Source organism: Haliotis rufescens, unplaced genomic scaffold (genome assembly GCF_023055435.1).
Source record: "Haliotis rufescens isolate VD_foot unplaced genomic scaffold, xgHalRufe1.0.p SCAF_54, whole genome shotgun sequence".
NCBI lineage: Eukaryota > Metazoa > Mollusca > Gastropoda > Lepetellida > Haliotidae > Haliotis > Haliotis rufescens.
The window spans coordinates 909,027-932,150 of record NW_025964268.1 but is presented as its reverse complement, the minus strand read 5'-3'; the positions used below and the strand labels follow the sequence as shown (position 1 = coordinate 932,150).

Below are 23,124 nucleotides of genomic sequence, written 5' to 3'. Positions count from 1 at the left end.
TGAGTCTGGAAGCTGTTTTCAAACACATGACGCTCTCTTCAGGATGTTTTATTACAATGACATATATACAGATAATGTTGGACTCCATGGTCCCTCATTGCACAAATACTTCTTATATCCATCCACATGATATACATCCTCCAAATAGTTGCACTTGGCGTGGAAATTTTTAAGAAAAAGGATGTACCGTATTCGACATATTAAGCACCCAGGGTGCTCTTATTAGAATATAATTTTGGTAAAGTTGAAAGATTGTAAAATTTTGTGGTTTAAGCTGACAGCCTGAAATGATACAAAAGAAAAGTCTGTGCGTATTTTACACGAGATATATTTTCCAGAATTTAATCGCCCATATAACACACCAGTACGAGTATAATACATGAATAAATAAGTCTTGTGTACATTGATCAATCGGAAGGGGTGCTAATTGGGATTGTTCACTAGCCAATATCGTAGCAAATATCACTCTGGGCGCTTATTCAGTCGAATACGGTATTTTTAGAAGATTCATACATTTAGCTGACAAGATAAAATATAATTAAATCATATCTTGAAATTTTGTTATATAAAGGTATCTTAACACAAACAGCCATCAAATGTTTCATGGGGTGTAATAAATATGAAGCGATTAAAAAGTTCATTTATTGCAAATAATTTCTTTTGACCTAAATGGTACTTTCTATACTCACCGCCAAAAGAAACATGAATACCATACAAGTTGGTTTATATATGAAGAACAGCTCATTTTCAAGAGATTAGTTTTGTCATTAAGTGGTACACATTGGAAACATCTAAACGTACATTTTGGTATAGTTCACGTTTCTTTTAGTGGTGAGTATATAAGGCCGTGTAAGTGGGAGTTGGTTCGAGCATCCTTGATGCATGGATATTATATCTCCACTGCATATACCCTAGATCCATAGTTCTGCCTTAAGCATGATGTGAATAACAAGACGTCCAAAACAGCCATCCAATCAAATAACACTCCCAAGAGAAGTTAGTGATGAGAGATTGAAAAGCTTATGTCATTTTCAGAAGACGTGATGGCAAATGGATCCAGGGTATTAATCATCATAGAATGAAGATATATCCCTGGATAATCGAGGATGGGGCTCACATTCTAATTAACATGAGTGAGTGAGTATGGTTTTAAAGCCGCTTTTAGCAATATTCCAGCAATATCACGGCGGGGGACACCAGAAATGGGCTTCACACATTGTACCCATGTCGGGAATCAAACCCGGGTCTTCAGCGTGATGAGCGCACGCTTTAACCACTAGGCTACCTGACCGCCCCTTATTAACATGACCTCAATGATGCATATTCAACCCCAAGCTTGCTTCTTTCCCCGCGGCTTGAATCATCAGCTCTGGACAACGCTGCCTGGACTGGTGTCTACCTTTTCACCACAGTTCTTGGAGTTGGAGTCTGTCACTGTACCAGATTTGACACCTGACTCCTCACCTTTGGCATCCGATGTTGTCTCCTCTGATTTGGGATCCTGAGTTTTGGTTTCACCTGACATGATCATCTCTGATTTGTCCTCCGTGACGACTGTAGCATCCCCAGCTGCTACTGTGTTGTCCTTGTTCAATGTTGTTCCACTGTCGGTCAAGTCTGCGGAATCGGACGAGTCATCGGTACCATCTTGTTTCTTGCCCTATAGACATAGAACTTAGATAACTGCAGGCAAGAGTGTTCTACTAGACTAACACGTAAGGCTGTCGTACTCACCTCAATGTTCTTAAAAAATTGCATCATAGGGCAACAGTATCACGCACAACTGGCAGGTGTGTATATCACAAATGAACCCTATCATCTTCCTAAGGGAGAACTGACTATAAAAGTCCAGTTTCCACCACTGCTGAACCAGGCTGGAATAATGGAGTTATATTAGATAACGAATCTGCATAGTCCAATCAAAATCGCATAATGAAATCAACATCCGATTTGTAAACTGCCATGCAGGTTTCGGTTGATTGTAGGATTCGCAAAGCATGTAAATCGTCAACTTGGCATCAAAAAGATATTTGTCAAATCTTTTCATGTTTTTAGTCCAGATGCTCATGTGATTTGATGCATTTCGCTAAGTAAGACCTATTTTATTACAATATACATCTTGATTATCGACCATATCGTCTTGACTGGGCACCACCATTTTGTTTGAAGCAAATTCAAGTGATATGAGGTGGAATCTGGTTGGTCAACAGGAGGGACATAGAAAGGACATAACACTGGTGGCGCTTCGATCGAACCCAGAAATTCAGGCCTAGTTCGGCAAGGGTGGAAACTAGACTTTTACAGTCACATAACTTCGTTGCCTCGGGAAGATGGAACCCTACTTGCAAAGGCGAACTATCTGTAAATAGTAACAGGATTGTCTCTATCATGCATTACACCACATATCTTCAACATTTTAACCATTTATTGTGTGCGAAGATGACAGACAGTCGATCATAATTTGTTTGCTGATTCATCCATGGATTATTTGTAATAGGTGAACTGGTCACCTTGACCTAATCAATGTGCATCAATGCCAGGTTAATGTTACCTACTCACCCCCTTTTCCTTTGAGAGATCACCATAGATTTTGAACATTTTCCACCGAGGCACTTCCTCTTCCTTTATGTCAAACTTGTGGAAGTGCATCGTCCCGAGCCACTTCAACATACTGGAGGTCAAGGTCAACAAGGTTTGGGTAAAGCTACAAAGCTTATAAAAAAATAGTTGAACTATCTATCAAAGGCTAGCTCGTTGCAGGCCCTGATTTTGAAATCAGTTTTATACCTCAGAGAAGGCATTTTGATTGGTTGATTTGTGAATGAGAGAAATTTTGTGTTAAGTGTGTGTGTGTGTGAGTTGGGTTTAACGCCGCTTTTAACAGTATTCCAGTTATTTCGCGGCGTGTCAGCTTAATGTGGGAGGAAAGCCCGAAGTGATGCAGGTTTCAGACGTTTACCACTTTGGTGAAACCCACGAGCACAGGTATGGTGCTGACAAACCTAGAAACATAATCGGGGCGAACTGGGATTCGAACCCCCAATCATAGTTTTCTGGCATGCCCAAGGGACGCAACTCTGCACAGCGAATCGCGGCGCCTTAGGCAACTGGGCTACCCGTGTTAAGTGATGAGAGAGTGGTAATGTCACTTCTGAAACGAAGCTGTGTTTGAAAGGGTCCAGGGTATTTATCAAAACAGAATGGCAGTTTCTGAAGTTGAGCATGAGATTCAAGGGATACATGTAGTAACCCTAATGTCAAAAATTAAAAATTTAGAGGGTCCCCTGAATCAAATACAATAGGACCCCACAACCCCCTTAACTCTGATCACTGAATGGAGACAGACACATGGGATGATCAAGATGTGATGCACAGAGCTGTACAGCAGTGGAGAGCGTGTTCAGTAGGATGACGGCCAGTTTTGCGTATACGGAGGGACGGTATTTAGTCTTGTGAAGTGCTACTGCAGCCATACGTATTCACAGGTGACGTAGGGACTGTATTCAGACCCGTGAAGTGCTACTGCAGCCATACGTATTCACAGGTGACGGAGGGACAGTATTCAGACCCTTGGAAGTACTACTGTAGCCATACATATTCAGAGGTGACGGGGGGACGGTATTCAGATCCTTGAAGTACAACTGCAGCCATGAGTATTCACAGGTGATGGAGGGACGGTATTCAGACCCTTGAAGTACAACTGCAGCCATACGTATTCACAGGTGATGGAGGGACGGTATTCAGACCCTTGAAGTACGGATGATGCCTTTAGAGGAGATTCCTGCGCCTCATGGGGAAGCCTGACCACAGAACCCACAAAGGATACACACTTTCCTCTATCTCAGACTTGACTATGTGGGAGAGAATATGCTCCTTTTTGAAATTTTCCAGCACGTCCTGTGGAAGAAAAACAGTTAAGACCAATCAAGACACAACCTACTCCAAGGGCGGATCCAGCATTTTGAAAAGGGGACCAAAATATCAAAATACTCTAACAGATAATTTTACTGCCTACAACATACTATATTTGTTTTTCAAAAGTGCATAGGGGACCCCCCTATGTACTCACTCAGCTTATCCCTTTTTGTTTGTTTGTTGTTTAACGCAGCACTCAGACATATTCCAGCGGTCTGTAAATAATTGAGTCTGGACCAAAACATCCAGTGATTGACATCATGCGCATCAATCCATGCAATGACATGCATCAACCAAGTCAGCGAGACTGACAACCCAATCCTGTTAGTCACCTCTTATGATAAGCATAGTCGCCTCTTACGGCAAGCATGGGTTTCTGAAGACCTCTTCTCTGCCCGGTTCTTCACTGGTCCTCTGTTTTGCTTAACACATCACTCTACAACATATCACTTTCAAAGTGAGTGAGTGGGTTGGGTTAAATGCCGCTTTGAACAGTATTCTAGTTATATCGCGGTGAGTCAGCTTAATGTTGGAGGAAAGCCTGATGAGACTTGAGCTGTAGTTGTTACCTCTTGGGTGAAACCCGCACGTATGGGCATGATGCCGACATACCAAGAATCATAATGAGGGGAAATCTGGGATTCGAAACCCATGATCACATCAAGGATGCAGCCACAGAGTTTACTGTGGTTGCGGAGATCCCTGTGCTAAGAATGGCTCATTATCAGGGCCACACTGGTCTGATATGACCATGGGAGGTAACTCTGCACACCTAACTCACACTTGCCTAAATGGTGAGGTCACCCACACTCTCACACCTTTTGCCTTCCCAGTGGTGTTACTGTACCTCGTATTCTGACCAGTCCAGCGCTTCGTGCATTCCATCTTTGCCAAACCTCTTGTTGTAGCCGTCATAATGGAGCTATCATAGAAATGATCAAATTTGATGATGCAGATGAGACAAGGGACAAGGAACATCCAAACTGCCCCAAAAGAGACAAAATGAAATGGGCTATATGATGTTTATTGCCGTGTTCAAGACTATTTCACTCATATTGATATACTGTTTGTACTAGTCTGGACTAGTGCTAGTTTTATAATGCTAGCCCACTGAGATACCATGCCGCAGTCTAACATGAATACCCCACACAGACACAGTATAACTGACTCCGAGCCGACCAGTCCTTGTTTTATCCCAGGAACAAGTATCTTCTTTTAAAGCATTTTGGTATGATGCGCCTGGTGATCAAACTACTGACCTGCTCTCCGGCCAGATGCTTGATCCACTACACCATGGAGGCAGTAACGAGCAGCTCAAATGGATTCTACAAGACTTCCAATAGATTTGGCAAGAAATATATTTTCTTGGTTTACGGATTGTTTGGGGAAACATCTTTATCAAAAGACATTTCACATTTCTTAGAGGGGATTCAGCAGATTGCTTTGAAAGTTGAAAGTTGTAAACTGAATTTAACATTATTAACTTGATCTAACTGGTGTTTGTTTGTTTGTTGTTTAACTCTGCGGTCTGTAAATAATCGAGCCAGGACCAGACAATCAAGTGATTGACATCATGAGCATCCACCCACACAATTCGGATGCAATGACACGCGTCAACCAAGTCAGCGAGCCTGACCACCCGATCCCGTTAGTCGCCTCTTATGACAAGCTTTGTTGCCTTTTATGACAAACATGGGTTGCTGAAGACCTATTCTCCCCCGGAGCTTTCTAGTACCCACTGGCTTCTTAAATTGATAACCATGTGTCTCTTCACGACTGGTGTATTTGGTATCAAAACGAAGTAAAACTAAATGATTCGGAGTTGTTTTCACTCTTATTACATCTACTAATACTTTTAACAAGTACTTTGTTTGTTTAATCCAGCACTTAGCAATATTCCAGCTATATCATGGCAGTCCATAAATAAACCAATCTGGACCAGACAATCCAGGGATTGATTACATGGGCATTAATCTACGTAATTGGAACATGATGACATGCATCAAGCAAGTCAGTGAGTCTGACCACCCAATCCCGTAAGTCACCTCTTACAACAAGCTTGGGCTGCTGAAGACCAATTCTAACCCGTATCTTCACTGGTTCTTTTAACCTGTAATTGATGTACTGCCATGGGGTCATTTAAGAATTGACCTTCACTTTCTGTGAGTTCATTGGAGTATGAACCTGCACAGAGTGAGGGCCAAACTGTATTAACGTCGGAGCTTGCAACGACGTTCATACATTGTTTGGCCCTCACTCTATGAAGGTTCATACTCCAATGAACTCACACAAAGTGAAAGTCAATTCTTATAATTTTTTATCACAATTTCTTTCCTCAAAGGACGTAGGCCAAGATCTAAACACAATTTTATTTAGTACGTGTGACTTCATGTTTACACTGACAGCCAAACAACAACCAGCTATATCGTGGAATAAAATAGTTCCCCAAAAAGAGAGGTGAGCGTATGGATGCAGAAATTGCTCTTCAGAAACATCTTATGCAACACATATGTTCATATAATATCCCCATTAGATGAGAAAGGTCTGTAATGAACTACCTCAGTAAGTTAGTCACAATGACAGCGCGTCGTAATACATTTACATCAAGTACAAGACGTTAAAATGGCCGACACGATAAACGTGACGGGAGGATTTCCAAAGTTGTTAATGAACCTGTGGCGGTTACATGTGTTAGTCATCATTGATCAACTGACCGATTATTGAAAGGTGATTAAAGATGCGTCAAACAGACACCAAGGTAAATTCGTAGATTGCTGGAGACGGTCACTGTCAGCCTAGACACAGATTGAGTCGATACTGACGATAGTTTGGATGTGCATTTTTTCATTGTTCATTAGGATGGGCCGTAGCGAGGAAATTCGTGAACAATCATGCAGTCAAGCTCTCTTCAAGGTCAAGGTTTCTCAATGTATACTGAAATGCTGAGACCAAGATTAAAGGTTCTAAATGATCAGAAATAATGCTTATGTATGTTTTCATGCTAGGGAATTCCCAGGGGTTTCCCCAGGAATGTGGAAGTAGTCCATCAGTGTTTATGTCATTTCAAGTTCTCGTGAAAAACGTATGAACGTCAAATTGTGTCGTTCATACACTTATGAATGTCAACTTTGCAGTCATGTGACCGACCTCTCGTCCAATGGAAAAGCTGTATATCGTGTAAACGTCAAATTAAAAAATTATTGCCTATTGCAATGCACCGACAGCTGAATCAGTTCTCACACCCAGCCAAGTGTTAATCCAGTGCTGTAGATCAACATAAGTTATTTGTGATCAACTCATAGGCTTGCACAACAGCTGGAATAAAATATATAGTGTTTCTGTATGTTTTTTCAACTTATCAATATTTTAGAGTCGACATATCCCGTAAAAACATACCTGCTCCAGCATGAGACCAACTCCAGGGGCCTTCGGTACATCAACCTGCAAGCACCACCAGACATGGTCAAACTAACTCTATTGCAGTCACACACCAGACATGGTCAAACTAACTCAAATGCAGTCACAGCACAACAATGTCAGCAATAAGGCTAAAAAAATAATGGTCTTGGTTCTCAGGCACTGACTGCATCATCATGAAGTTCACTGCACATTTCGTTTTTATTTCCATTTAAAAAAAAAAATCAAAAAATCAAAAAAAAATCCTTAAACATTCCAACTCCAATGGTAGTCAAATACTGTATTCCAGTAATTTACTCATCAAGGAAAACATTTATGTAGGGAGGCCCTTTCCAAGGTTGATTGTATTTGGTTACACAACTGTTTATTTGGTTACATACTAGTTTGAACAACTAAGAAAAGAAAAGAAAAACGCCCGCCCGTACTATATTTTTAAAAGCCATTGTCTGAGAACCAATTCATTCCTTTTCTTTAGCCTAAGCTATGAACTTAGTGTATATATTCACATGACATATTTTGGGTACTGAACACTTAGACTTAACTGGAATTCTACATTAAAGAAATATCTAATGCAAGTTATCTTAGGGCTGATGCTAACTATTGGCTGGTATCTGTGGTAAAATATAAGTGACTTTGGCTAGTATCTTGGTGTTATGTGAGTGACCATTAGCTAGATTCCCTGGAGCAATGCGAGTGCCACAGATCGCCATGTTGACCCACCTTGTCCGGCTGCCATGCTTTCTCCATCACCTCCTCGCCACAGTAGCCTTTCACAATGGCTATCATCAGTCCTGAAGTGAGTGAGTGAGTGAGTTTTTGTTAACTCTGCTTTCAAGAGGTATATAAGTTATATCACTGCATGTCAGTTAAGTGTGGGAGGAAAGTCTGACATGACGCTAGTAGTAACTGTTAACCACTTGGGTGAAACTTTTGAGTATTGGTATTGTGCTGATCAACCAAGAATCATAGCCAGAGAAAATCTGTGAATCAAAACCACGATCACAGGATCCTGGTACATCTAGGGGAGGCAACACATTTTTACATTTTAGTGGTTTGGGACAAGAAGACAACCAAACCAAACAGTTTTTAACTGTAACCATTGATAAATGATATACATGTCCCACAATAACACCAACTAAGTGAAAAGTGGATGTGATCACGGTCTACTCAAGTGGATGTGATCACGGTCTACTCCAGTCAATGTGATAACGATCTACTCCAGTCAATGTGATCACGGTCTACTCAAACGGATGTGATCACAGTCTACTCAAGTGGATGTGATCACTGTCTACGCCTGTCAATGTGATAACGATCTACTCAAGTGGATGTGGTCACGGTCTACTCAAGTGGATGTGATCAAGGTCTACTCAAGTCAATGTGATCACGGTCTACTTACCGATCATTTTCCGTATATGATGAAGCATGAAGCTCTGCCCTTTGACCCTCAAGACAACAAACTCGGTGCCATCTGTTACAAACGGCTGGCCACACTGGAAGGTGAGAGAAGGATCGTGGTCATGGTGACACTGCACACCTGATACGTTTCATTAGTAAGGTAGTAAAGGGGGTACTAATCAGGAATCCATGCAACATTCATTTATCCCTTCACAAAACGTACTTGCATCAAATTTAATTTAGTTTGCTTGTTTACATGCGAGATAGGTTCTTGCAAAAAGTATAAACACATCCATACCACATCGGGCATTTGGGGATCTAGCATTCTTTCTAAGTTAAATGTAGACAGAGTGCTTCTGGTTTTACCCCACTCTCAGCAATATTCCCTCAATATCACAGCAGGGGACAACAGAAAGGGCTTCACATGTTGTACCCACGTAAGGAACAGTCTACACTTTACCCACTACCCCATATTTAAAACACATCTGTGACGTCATTCTATTGTTTGAACGCTCCATTATTTTTCAGAAAGAGTTGTTTGTCAACTATACATTATCTTGAATCAACATTTGAATTAATTTCCACTTGGAATAGATGGAACTATTTTTTAACATTTATTGTCAAGTGAATATTTTCATTTTCTTTCAGAAAAAACATGTGTCGCCAGCGGGGTTCAAACCCGCATTGTTTGATTTGAGAACGTGTTATTGTCAACCTAAGCTACGGCGGCACATAAAGGTATGGTGTGAAATTAACTATTAAATATTTTCATCATTTTGCATAATGCTTAAAAGCTAGTATATATTCTGTGTTAGAGCAGGTTACGTACAATAATGTTCATATTTATAGCAATTATATATTCTGTGTTAGAGCAGGTTATGTACAATAATGTTCATATTTATAGCAATTAGATAAACCTTTGACGAGAAAAACAAATCAGGTAATATATATATCCTTGTTCGGGACTCCATATTTCCTATTATTCCTGTCAGCATGAATTGACAATGTGCAAGCGATTGATAAATACTAGTTCAGGACACAATGAAATGATGAAGAGCCGTGTACCATGCATTGTAAATGTCAGCTCGTGACGGAGCTTGGTGCACGTGCAAAAGTGCCAGAGAACTTATTCCTCGTGCATCACGCAAGTTGACTCACGCAGTATAAATACAATCTACAAAGAGATCTGGTTTATTTTTCAAATATTTTCCACAACAGAATATTTTGTCAAAGTGTAAAAGTAGGAATGAGTAAAAGTAGGGGAATATCCTCATAACTCTCCATTCCTGCGGCGCCTCTGCTCCATTATTTTTGAGGAATGGAGAGTTATTCGGACATTCCCCTCTACGTAAATACAGTAAGGAACGTACCTCAAAACTAATGATATATCTCTTGGCGCTAGGATCATCAGGTTTTCTGGAACAAATTACATAACAATTTATGAAATGGGATGACAAGGCTGGAACACTAAAGTTTGCACAATTCAAAAAGATTTATACAGGTAGATGTATGAAAATACTGTTTGATAGTAAATTAACATTAAATCAATTTTAACAAAAATAATTCTCCTGGCTCTTGGCATATTGAGAAAACATGTTTGTCTGTTCAAAATAGAAAACAACTGGGAAATTATCTAAGCTCCTCTTAGGAAGCTGTTTCTTCAGTTGTATATTTGCTTGTTGTTCAATGCTATACTCAGAAATATTCCAGCTACATGACAGAGGCCTGCTAATTATGTCTATCCCAGATTATCCAGGGACTGATATAATGATCTTACAACCAGGATAGGTTGCTGGGGACTGATAGCATAGCTCAGAATCCCCATGGGTTCCTGATAGTCGCCTCTCACAACTCGCTGGGGACACATTAATATGTTTTGGTACACAGCTTTCAGACTTACATGCCGGAGGTAAAGTTGTGGAAGTTGTGAGTTCCCTTGTACATAGCAAGAATTCTGTTGACCTCTGTGATGATATCCTCTGAAACAAACAATTAGTGAATCAACCATTTTCCTCTGTCTAAAGTAAGTGGCCTTGGTTTGAACAGTATTTGAGTTCTGTATGTATTTATCATCCAAAACTGACGTCTGCACAGGAGATATCGCTGGGATGAGATCAAGCAACATCTAAGAGATATCACAACAATGAAATTGTGTATCAATGCTTTTCAGGTCATTGTGATGTCATCAGTAACCATGATATCACAATCAAATGACATCACTAATCTCTCTTTCACTGAAGCTGTTCAGCTGTACCTTCTTCACTCAAGACACAGGTTATTACTGTCGCAAAATAGACAACGTTGATTTTGGATAATAAAAAGAATCCCACCTTTTTGTCTTTTGATATCAAAATTTATGAACACTTGTCAATAAAGTTTTAAAGTTTTTTATTGACAAGTGTGTGGTGTGCTAGATTTACAAAGATAGCACAAACAACGACTGATGAGTCCTCAGAGATAGTATAACAGTGAGTGAGTGAGTGAGTGAGTGAGTGAGTGAGTGAGTGAGTGAGTGAGTGAGTGAGTGAGTGAGTGAGTGAGTTGGGTTAACGCTGCTTTTAACAGTATTCCAGTTATATCGAAGTGATGCAGGTCTCAGACGTTTACCACTTCGGTGAAACCCACGAGCATGGGCATGGTGCTGACAAACCTAGAAACATAATCGGGGCGAACCTGGATTCGAACCCACAATCATAGGTTTCTGGTGTGCCCAAGGGACGCAACTCTGCACAGCGAAATGCGATGACTGGGCAAACCGTGCCCCCAGATAGTATAACAAGCATGACTGGGGTATCCATGACATACAACTGCAGCATGGTATCTCAGTGGGCTAGCACTATAAAACCAGTCCAGACTAGTATAAACAACCACACACAAGTGTGAAAAAACCTTGAACACAAGATTAAACCCAATTTCACCTCACATCATCTGAAGTGTGATCATTACTGTCCCAATGTTTCTACATTTCAAGTCAAATTACTTCACACCAATGCCAATGTTATAAATTTACTTCTCAGCATGTCTAATGTTTGGTGCAGCAATCATGTCGGACAGTACATTACATTTCAACCAAAGCACCACTTCAACTTATGATTCATATGCTGCTTCCGGTATGCTAAACGTTACACACAAACCTATGGCCCAAACTCATTCAAATCAGATGGAGGGAGGGTTTTCATAAGGTTATGCATCATCATTCATTGAATCAGAGCAACAGCCTGGTTGTGGCCTCGCATTGCGGCTAAAGGGCCATAACTCTGCATACAAAGTCATGACCCCTTGGCAACCTATCCCCACTCCAAAACTAGGCAAACGCCAATCTCATCAAAATCAAATCTTAGCTCCTGCCATGGCTAAACAAAGACCCGAGGACATCCCATTACGGGTCACATGTAGATGCCATGCCATGCTGTAGTGGATGTGTATAAAGAACCCACAATATAATGGTATGGCCTTAATATCTAAATACAGGACTATTAGTTCCAGTTCGTGTTTCAAGATACAGAAATCAGACATGTTGGTCTAAATGCATCGCTCACTCGTACTGAGAATTTAGAGTCCACACTGATGGCTTACTTGAAATTTCCACTGATGCAACCACCTATGAATGTGTCCTCAGATCATCACACAGAGAGGTATCGTATCCAAGGCAAAAAATAATAAAAGTCATGATTCTTAGGCACCACCTGCATTATCAGAAATTCTGCCGTATGTTTCATTTTTATTTCCTTAAAAAAATTTTTTTTAACAAAATCCTAATACTTAAAAACAATGCGATCCAATATAGCACGCAGTTACTTCCCTTTACATGCGCACTGCTTTACTGCACATCTTGTGTTAAGGTAATGGCGGCAATAGGAGTTTGTTTGCTTGTTTATGTAGGGAGGCCCTTTCCCAGTTTGATGGTACACAACTGTTTATTTGGTTACATACTAGATTGCAACAAAAACCAAAAACCACCACCCTCCCTCACTATATTTTCAAAAGTCATTGCCTGAGAACCAATGCTTTCATTTTTTAAAGCACAAGTCCAAGATCTGATTTACTGGTAAATGAGATTGGTTCTACCCGGGGTACAGCGACACTGAGTGAGATCACACATTAGAACAATCCCATGATACTGTTTGTATGACTCAATGTCAAGCATTGGTACTGGCAACCTATTCTTCAGGCATGACGCCTGGAGACACAACTCACTTCTTATGATGCATGTCTTGTCTTACCTGTGATTCTATATTCTGCTGTTATGAACTGAAAAATACAGAAATATCATTACAGACTTTCTTTTATCATCAAGATTATTTCTAGATTAATAGATTTAAAACAGAATTGATTACTTGACATTATCAAAGTGTATTGCTATTCATACCATTATCACAGATTCTTGGATCGGGATGTTAAGATATGATATGTTGCCACCTAATACACAGTTTGGAGTCTGTTGGCACATCCATTTCCTATTTCAGATAGAATAGATCCTAATATAAGGGAGATAACTGTTTTACACATATTGAATGTTGTCCTCTGGGTTGTAAGTAATGTAATGTTTTAGCTAATTACAGTGATGTCATGGTAACATATGACAGTGATTAGAATGATGTGTGTGTCTGGTACAGTATTGGACTCTTGAAAATACATGTAACATTTTTCATGCCCCTAAATCTTTATCATCGTCACAAAACATAGAACTGTGTCACATAATCAATGACCAGTCCAAGTCACTTGGCAGTGAACTGCCATCATAACAACCCACCTTCTTGAGCGGTGCAAACGCGTACGTTGGCGTCATGTAGGCGTATGTTCGGCCACCACACTGGTTCTTACTGTTGAAGGCTTTCGTCGCTCTCCTGTAGGCTGAAAATATTGAAACATTCACTGAGAGAGTGAATTCTGTTTATTGATGTAGTCACCAATATTCCAGCTGTCATGGCAGCATAAAAATATTCAAGTTTGGACCAGGCAACCAGTCACTGAAAGCAAAGAGCAACGATCCATGCTTACGGGGCATGATTACCTGTTTTGCCTTTTTTTTCCTCTTCTTTTTTTAAAGCAATTCAACTATCATATAAGCATTTACCATCATTCCTCCTATCATGATGTCATGCCAGTGTGACATCATTCTGTCTCACACCAAATCTCATTAAAATCAGATCTTAGTTCTCGCTACCGCAAAACAAAGATCTGGGGCGGTATTCATAAAAAAAACTAAGATTTTTCTTAAGTCTAAACTTAAGGTTTTTTTCAGACTTAAGTTCTTTTATGAATACTGCCCTTGAGGACATCCCATTACGGGTCACGTCAGAACGACCTTTCGCAAACGTTGACCGATCAATGAAATGACTGACAAGAAATTGATATTAGCCAATCATAAGGCAGCTTTCTCAAGCTTTAGGACACTAGTTTCAAACTGGCGACTACACTTCGAAACATATTTTGACATATTCTCAATTAAAAAATGTTAAAACTGATAAAAAGAACATTCTGGAATGGCTTACAGATGGCCTAGATTGTATGGGTATAATCATAAAACCCGTAACTGTCGTTCGGAATACCCTCTGTTAAATATTTCGAGGTTGCATGATTAGAAAACACAATCCGACTGTCACTTTCATGATCTGGTAAGCGACTCTGATTGGCTGGATGAAAGGTCGTTCTGACGTGACCCGTAATGGGATGTCCTCAGATCTTGTTTAGCGATAGCGAGAACTGAGATCTGATTTTAATGAGATTATCTCACACCTGGTGCTATGGAAAAGTACCAATACATTTTCATATTAAGACCTGACTTTAAATTGGCTTACGATCTTCCAACCCTTAAAAAATATAAAGTGAAAGAAATTTACCTGAAAACATAAATATCTACTGGGTACCCCAAATACATTTGCACTCAATATGGTTACAATAAGACAAACTGGCTACGCACTGCTCAACATATTCATATGACTTGAAAAAAAGTTGGAAAAAAAATCTGAAATTTCATGTTTATTTTTGTTTTTATTTCCCTATCAACCAAAGATTTCATAAACATATCAATGAGGCAGGTTTAAAGAAACAGCTTGCCATGTAATGTTGAGATACATTATCTGCAGGTCATGCTTACACACTACTTGTGTATGTATAAACCATTATCTGCAGGTCATGCTTACACACTACTTGTGTATGTATAAACCATTATCTGCAGGTCATGCTTACACACTACTTGTGTATGTATAAACCATTATCTGCAGGTCATGCTTACACACTACTTGTGTATGTGTAAACCATTATCTGCAGGTCATGCTTACACACTACTTGTGTATGTGTAAACCATTATCTGCAGGTCATGCTTACACACTACTTGTGTATGTATAAACCATTATCTGCAGGTCATGCTTATACACTACTTGTGTATGTGTAAACCATTATCTGCAGGTCATGCTTACACACTACTTGTGTATGTGTAAACCATTATCTGCAGGTCATGCTTATACACTACTTGTGTATGTGTAAACCATTATCTGCAGGTCATGCTTACACACTACTTGTGTATGTGTAAACCAGACTGGGGTTTGTCCAAATCCTGACTGTCTTACTCACCAATAACCCTGATTTGTGGTGGCAAGCTTGCATTGATGTTGTCCACTAAAGTGTCCTGATTGAGCAACATGTAAAAAAAAATATACCAAGGTCAACATATCATCATGGAAAATATAACAGAAATTAATTGTAAAAGTGTGTTTGTTTGTTTGTTTGTTTGTTTGTTGTGCATTGCAGTCAGCCATAACCCAGGTATATCACATGACCAGACAAACCAGTGGGTGATATAATGAGCAATCCCATAGCGTCGGGTATGATGACACGTCAACCAAGTCACCGAGCCTGACCACCCAAACCCATGTAGTTGCCTATTATGACAAGCCATAAAGTGCTGCAGACCCATTCTAACCTGGATCCGCATGGAACATAAAACCCAAACAGAATTGGAATCCGGCTTAGTGTACAGCTACAAATGTCTTGCTAATAGTGGAAGAATATTCTTCCCGTGTTGTTTGCTTATCTGCCAAAGACACAGGTTTTGATTCCAATTTTGCGATACCTCTTATGCGTGAAGATTTGAGGGCACCTCCACTGGAGGTCGAGTCAGCTGATCTCTCTGACCAGCCAATCCACGTTGAGGAGGTACAAAAATGAAGCCAGTATATTTAGAAGCTGATTGGCTCAAGAACCTGTGCATCCTTCATTGAGATAGGACGGTCAAAGGTAAACTAAGGGTTTTTGCATTAATGTCACTAGGACCTTGATATGACAAGCTTGGCTCAAGTCACAGTTTTCACTGAATGAAAGGATCATTGGGAATGAAAGTCGAGCTACATATCTTCAGTGACACCACATTTCCCACGGCTGAGACACCCTTGTCAGTTCGGGCTGCTCGCTGGAAGGACATCTGTAAGACAGACAGGGGACGAATCAACACAACATCAATAATGGTTTACTTGTTGCTTAACGCTGCAGTCAGCAATATTCCAGCTTTATCACAACGGCCTGTAAATAGTTGAGCCCGAGTTAACCAATGGTCAATATCATGAGCAATGACTTATTCTGTCGGGGTACTATGACACACAATCAACCAAGTCACAGAGCCTGACCACCAGATCCATTTAGTCACTTATTACATGCACAGGTTACAGGGGAAATAATCTAACCCAGGGCGCCATGGGGAACAGAACAGGAACGGAAGAAAAAAAAACAAAAACTGTTGTCAAAGGACCCTTGTTATTGACTCCAATACATAAATTATGATCTTCTTTTTTCAGATAAAAAGAACCTCATGTCCCTAAGTTTCTAAAAGACAGGGAGACAGGAAGGACCTACTCCATTCTGCTCCGGAACCCCTCAGGGAGACAGGAGTTGTCTCCCTTATCTAGCCCTGAAACCTAATGATGAGATTGGAACGGTCTCTCCCTATTCTACCATAAAACCCACTGAGATAAGAGGGGTACTACCCTAGTTTGTTCTCAAACCACACTGGGAGACTGGTGTTGGCGTCCATATTATGGCCCTGATACACCACAGATAGACAGGAGTAGTCTCCCCTAGTCTGCCCAGAATCCAAATAGGAAGGATGGAATGGTTTCCTATTATCTGCCCTGAAACCCTATAGGGAGACAGGAGTGATCTTTGTTAGTCTGCCCTGAAATCAAACAGCGAGACAAGAGTGGTTTTCCCTAGTTAGTTCTGAAATCCCACTGGGGAGACTGGAGTGGACGACCATATTTTGGCCGTGACACATTAGTAGACTGGTGTAGGCGTCCATAGTCTGCCCTGAAACCAAACTGGAAGAAAGGAATGGACTACAACTGTCTGCCCTGAAACACTAGTAGGGTTACCTTAAGAGATACAGGAGTGATCTCCCCTAGTTTGCCCTGAAACCAAACAGTGAGGCAAGAGTGGTCTCCCCTATACTGCCACGGACGTCCACCTCACCTTCTGAGGACAGTCAAAATGTTCCTGTGGAATGAGCTCGTTCTTGAGTAGCGCTTTCAGCAATTCCTCCTCGATGGTGTCAAATCCTTTGTTTCTGTTAAAACATGATGGAGATAATTAAACCGGAAATTTAACTGTCACATTGCCTTTATGGGAAAGCAGAAAGGATAGAAAATGTAACACAATGCTTGTAGTTATGTCATTTAGTCATCTCCTGGCAACAGTGAGTGAGTGAGGAACCTTTTACTCCGCTTTTAGCAATATTCCAGCAATATCACTGCTGGGGACATCAGAAATGGGCTTCACACATTGTACCCATGTCGGGAATCGAACCCGGTCTTTGGCGTGACGAGCGAACGCTTTGACCACTAGGCTACCCGACCGCCCCAGTCCTTGAATTAACAAAATGAGGATATCTACACCAAACTTGGCCCTGCAATATTAATAAGAGTTTATATGCCATGTATATCATAATAGTTCAGGGTAAAGCCAAAGTTATTCACAGTTACTATATATCTGCTGAGACACTGTTTATCTGGTCTTTGTTTAATGCTACACTCCGCAATATTCGAGATATATGACGTGGTCTGTAAATACCAAGTCTGGATCAGACATTCCAGTGATTGATATAGTGAACAACAAACCACGTCATTAGGGTATGATGACACACAATCAACCAGGTTAGCAAGCCTGAATGCTGACAAAGGATTATAACTTAGGCTAAAAAGGATGAGTGAGTGAATGTTGCCTTATGCCAGTCAGCAATATTCCACCTGTTTCAATAGTCTGTAAATAGTCAAATCAGGGTCAGATACGTCAACATTCAGTGGTTGATATCATGAGCAAAGTACCACACACAACATGACATCCAGCAATTTTCACTGTTAGGGCTTCCATAGATGTAGTGTTTTGACTCATTTCAAACGTAACCATGGTAACTATTATCGGGCCAGTTCATACCTTTGAATACCGTAGTATCCTTTACCACAGTAGGCCAGCAAGATGGCCACCTTCCTCTTCCTGTCTGCCCGACCCTGCATGGGGGCAACCTGCTGCTGAAACACCACAGGGGTCAAAGTGGACAACAGTTTACATATAACAACTACATTATTCAAGAAATGACTTTCACTTTGTGAGAGTTCATTGGAGTATGAACCTTCATAGAGTGAGGGCCAAACTGTCTACTTCTTAGAAATGCCTGTCAAAGGCACAGACATTTCATGAAAATCCCATTTTCCACTGACAATTCCATGACCTGTTAAAAACCTGCCATATAAGCACAGTGAATATTTTAGCATAATTGCAGTGCAGAGATATTATCTTACTTTGTAATACAATTAAAAAAATACTAACAAACAAGCCTTTGTTTAACAATTAAACAGGTTAAGGTGCTGAAATACCATGCTGCTGTGTATCATGGACACCCTACTCAGGACACTGATTCCATGGTCGACCAGTCCATGTTTTATCCCCTTAATGCTGACAGGGTAACTAGGATTAAAACCATACTTGATATAATGAACTGACCCTAAAGTATTATATTTAGAATATTAAACACCCACTGAGCTCATCTTCCCAAGGCAAGGAAGTTCACTGACTGTAAAAGTCTAGTTTCCGCCTTTGCTGAAATAGGGTTTGATCATACTCATAGTGCCTCCAGTGGCTCTAAGATTTATGTCCCTCCTATTGACCAATCAGATTCCACCTCTCATACCTCTTGCATTTGCTTCAAACAAAATGGAGGTGCCCAGTGAAGAAGATCTGATCGATAATCAAGATCTATATTGTAATAAAACGAGTTTTATTTTGCAAAGTGCATCAAAACAGGTGATTAAAAACATGAAAAGATTTGGAAAATATCTGTTGACTCTTAAGTTTACGGTACACATGCTTTGCAAATCCTGCAATCAACCGAAGTCTGCAATGCAGTTTACGAACCAGATGTTGATTTTGTTACAGGATTTTGATTGGACTATGCATAGACTTGTTAGTCCAGCCAAAATATTACTCCATAATTGCAGCCTAGTTCTGCAAGGGTGGAAACTGTTAACCCCCTTGCCTCGGGAAGATGACTGAGCTAAACAAACCTCTTGTTTGACTTTCTTCTGTGCAGGTTGTTCGTCAGGGGCATCTTTCTCGTCCTTCTCCAACGGCCTCTTCTCCATACCTAGCTCTGGGGAAGCCTGGGAAATAGTAGTGGACATGTGTCAGGATGGGCTGAATACTGTAGAGGAGTGTAAGCGTCAAATTCCATTCACTAAGTACATTATTATTGCCCCCGTCACTGGATCAGTGAGCACTTAACCATCATTCTCAGCTCCCTAGGAAGTATACAACCCATGCTGCCCCTGAGGCGGTACGACGTTAATAACCACATTCCTATCTCATCCTCCCGGGTACCCATTCACTGCTGGGTGAAAAGAGGCACATTTTGAACAAAGTCAGGACCAAAGTCCTCGAAACTCTCAGGAGCCAAGCATGGTCAGCCATCCAAGGACTCTCTGCGACCATTGTTGCTTAACTTCACCTGAGTTGTGACCTGTGCACAGTACCATGTGCTGCCCTGTGGCATTACTTTGTGACACACGAATACTGGCACTGAATCACTTCAAGTTTCCATCTTGTTGTCCATCATGGAGGGAATGATAAGAACATTAATTTATCACAATCTACACAATAAAAGGACTGACTGTTAAGTTTTATACAAATCATGATGTATTTAAGAAATAAATGACTATTGGTCATTGTTTATTGTCCAATAAAACACTGGAGGAAGAGTAAACCATGAGGGAACAGCGCCGAGTGGTTTATTCTCCCGACAGTATTTTATTGTACGATAAACATCGAACAAGAGTCTATTCATTTATTTTATACATGAGATATCAACAGTATGTACAGTCTCTTCAAGGGTGTTAGAAAAAGTCCAAGATTTGAAAATATTTACCCATATCTAAATATTGACTCCATGAATACAATTTGATCACGGCAATGAACGATAAGTCCATTTTATGAACAAGGAAGATAAGTTTAGTATCTCCCGGATAGTCTCACAATTGTCACAGCGATGTTGTTGTTTCTCCAATACAGATTGCCATGATATCTTGCTCACATTTGGAAGTGACCATTCGGCCATTGCATTTATTTGCGTTGCCCAGCTACATCTATGGGGAACAACTAAGACACTTCCCTCTAAAAAATAACGTCATCCAATTTACGTCATCAAATTGCAGGGGTTGAATGTATGTTTGTTGTTGTATGTTTGAATCTCCAGAAATGATGTCATGATGGAACAATGTTTTATTGTGAAATAAACCATGCTTCATTCTTCAATGTTCTTGGTGTATCGTATACATTATAATATACTGGGATACCCACATGTTTACTAAGGTCCAGTGCCTCTGCCATATTTGCTGTCTTCTTGATAATTCTAGCTAGAGAAGCTGATAGACGTCGAAGCATCCGTATCTGCTTTTCCTGAAGCCCCTCCTGTCAAATCATATAAATGATATTATCACATAATTCTGACATTATAAGACAAAGCGATAAGGAACATATTAGGAATATAAAACAGTTTGAATAAACCATTTTTTTAAATTCCTAAATATAGGATATTAATGATATGGATACACACATGGATACAATATTTTCTTCAGTATAGTGTGCACCTAAGTATAATGTGCTTCCCCTCTAGTGGATTCAGTATTTTGGAAAAATGATTTTCCAATATTATGTGCAGAAACAAATTACACCATACCCCTTCAGCGAATTCCGGTACACGAATGGGTGATAAGAAACTTGGTCAGTACAGTATTCCAATATCATGTTATTTTAGTTACAGCTTTTACTAACTATATTTAAAATAATAATAACCCTAAACATAGCACTTCGATGCAGCAGATTGCTATTGTCGGATATTTTTTTGACATGGAACAATTTGACCAGTCACCATCGACGCTTCCGCACACGTGATCGCAAGAACTACATATTGACATAGATTTGTCAAACTACAACAAATATGATTTTTAATGAGTCAAAGTATGGCATTTATGATATACATCCATTCTCTAATTAAAGTTTGTTTCAAGGCACCAATAGCTGTAATCTGACCATGGTTGCTGTTAATAACGGTGAGTTGTGTGATCTTCCAATCTCTTCACACACGATTTCGCCAAAATTAATTAAAACAATATTAAAAGTAATTTTGAATAAAATTAATGAAATAAGTTACAAACATCAGTCCACATGGTCCAGATATACAATGAACACTTTTTATGACCAGGCAGTGTAATTACAAGATTACATTGTGTACTCCAGTACGGATTTATTGACATGGTATTTCGGGTGTTGCATGCTCACAGTAATGTCTTTGCGTTGGGGGAAAAAAACTAAAAAATTCATTATGGCATGTATAACATGTATAATGCGCGCCCCCTTCTACACAGCTGTGTTTTTTTTTTTAAAAAGTGTGCACTATACCATTGTATACTCAAGAAAATATGGTAATATCCTCTATGCAAAGGCCAACTTTTTCTTATCTTGGCTGACAGATATGCCAACACTAAATTACTATATCCTCCTGCAATCAAACTTTTAGGAATCGCTGTGAGAAAATAATTCACATTCATGCACTGTTGCTGTGTCTAAAGAATGTGGTATGTATCTCTGTACAACCACAGAATTTGTCCCCCATTCATGATTTTATGTATTTTATTTTCTGTAGGGTCCAAATCCTGTATTTTATTTAACCCAGAATTATTTCAGTTATTTTTCCCAGATAAATATGTCACTCTTCTAATGAAAACAAGCAAAAATAAAACGAGTAACAATCATGTGCGCACAATACCAGGGTTGCATGAAAATTAGTTACTAACCAGTAAACGAATGGTAAATGCGTAGGAGTCAAGTGTTTTGACGGACCCTTTAACAAGAGGAACAACAACTGAGGCTGTAAACATGGTAAACTCAGAGCTGTATTGCAATACATATTGTAATAAGTATCAAGGCCCAAATAATATATCTCTATTGTTCAAAGGGTACTTCTTTAATCAATAAGAAACCTGTCTTACATGTTAATTCTTCTGTGGCCGTATTGGAAAATTAATACGCAAGGGTTGTATTGCGATACGTGTATTGCATATGGACTTATTGCAACACACTGGTATACCAGTTATATTGCACATCCGTAGCACTCGCACACACTGAAGTTGAGGAGGCAGGTGCAAACTTAGTATCGGAATCTCTAATAGGAGGTTACCAACTGTATTACGTATCACAGCGATCGGGAGGTATCAGATAATAAAAGCAGAGTAGTACATAGCATACGATTTCGAGGCTACCGTCGGTGAAGCACAAGTTGGCTGACGCAGCATGGTGAAATGTTCACAAAAATGTTTTACTTTTAGCTAAGCTTAAAATTATTTTGAACGTCACTAAACATAAATTGGCATTTACAAAAATTAACAAACCTTGTGTTGGGCACTAGTGTTGTAACACTCACTGGCACTACTGCTTGAAATCAGTTCCAATAAGTTGAAAACTTCGCGTTGAGTTACCGAAAGTATTACCTACACAGCCATGTGTACACTGCATGTCGCCATGTTGGGTCTTGGGAGTTATCTGCCCTTTGCAAATATTCGGTACATTGTAAAATCGGAAACTGAAACTATTTGAAACCAAATTGTCGATTTTAATTCGTCTCACTATATTCATCATTCATAAATATAGAACGTGATGATCTTAACAATACAAATATTTATGACCTTCGTTGAAAATATACTTACCGGGAGCAATTATTTTATTTCCAGGGAGTGGTTTGAGATCGGCATGTTTTTATTTATAAAGGAGCACCATTATTTTTTGTATTATACTAATGATAATAATAATAATAAGAAGAATGATAATAATAATATAAAAAACACCACAACCAACAACAAC

General features: G+C 39.8%; 1 protein-coding gene across 5 annotated transcripts; it reads right to left on the bottom strand.

Moving 5' to 3' along the window:
* Window positions 1-32: 32 nt before the first annotated feature.
* LOC124138475 (tRNA pseudouridine synthase A-like) lies at window positions 33-22,802 on the bottom strand. Of its 5 annotated transcripts, none has more exons than XM_048385142.1 (18): window positions 22,759-22,802; window positions 20,566-20,676; window positions 19,278-19,373; window positions 18,151-18,245; window positions 17,191-17,284; window positions 16,082-16,150; window positions 15,304-15,373; window positions 13,481-13,581; window positions 12,951-12,978; window positions 10,628-10,706; window positions 10,098-10,143; window positions 8,729-8,822; window positions 8,053-8,123; window positions 7,312-7,356; window positions 4,763-4,837; window positions 3,827-3,897; window positions 2,560-2,671; window positions 33-1,660 (listed from the first exon to the last, which is right to left on the bottom strand). In XM_048385142.1, the coding sequence occupies exons 1-18, from the start codon at window positions 22,777-22,779 to the stop codon at window positions 1,364-1,366; spliced, it is 1,575 nt and encodes a 524-aa protein (XP_048241099.1). In that variant the 5' UTR covers window positions 22,780-22,802; the 3' UTR covers window positions 33-1,363. The 5 variants fall into 5 exon arrangements, with proteins under 5 accessions (XP_048241099.1, XP_048241100.1, XP_048241101.1 ...); XM_048385143.1 differs by having other exon boundaries at window positions 18,151-18,242; XM_048385144.1 differs by having other exon boundaries at window positions 22,656-22,798.
* Between the last annotated feature and the right edge of the window lie 322 nt (window positions 22,803-23,124).

Bases quoted from the DNA above. Each gene is read 5' to 3' on its own strand.
- LOC124138475 (XM_048385142.1), bottom strand. From the start codon at position 22,779: ATGCAGTGTACACATGGCTGT. The intron at 17,285-18,150 runs GTATGAACTGGC...ATGTTTTAACAG, and splicing joins GGATACTACGGTATTCAAAG to AAACAAAGGATTTGACACCA. The intron at 8,823-10,097 runs GTACGTTCCTTA...CTCACCTTCCAG, and splicing joins GATATATCATTAGTTTTGAG to TGTGGCCAGCCGTTTGTAAC.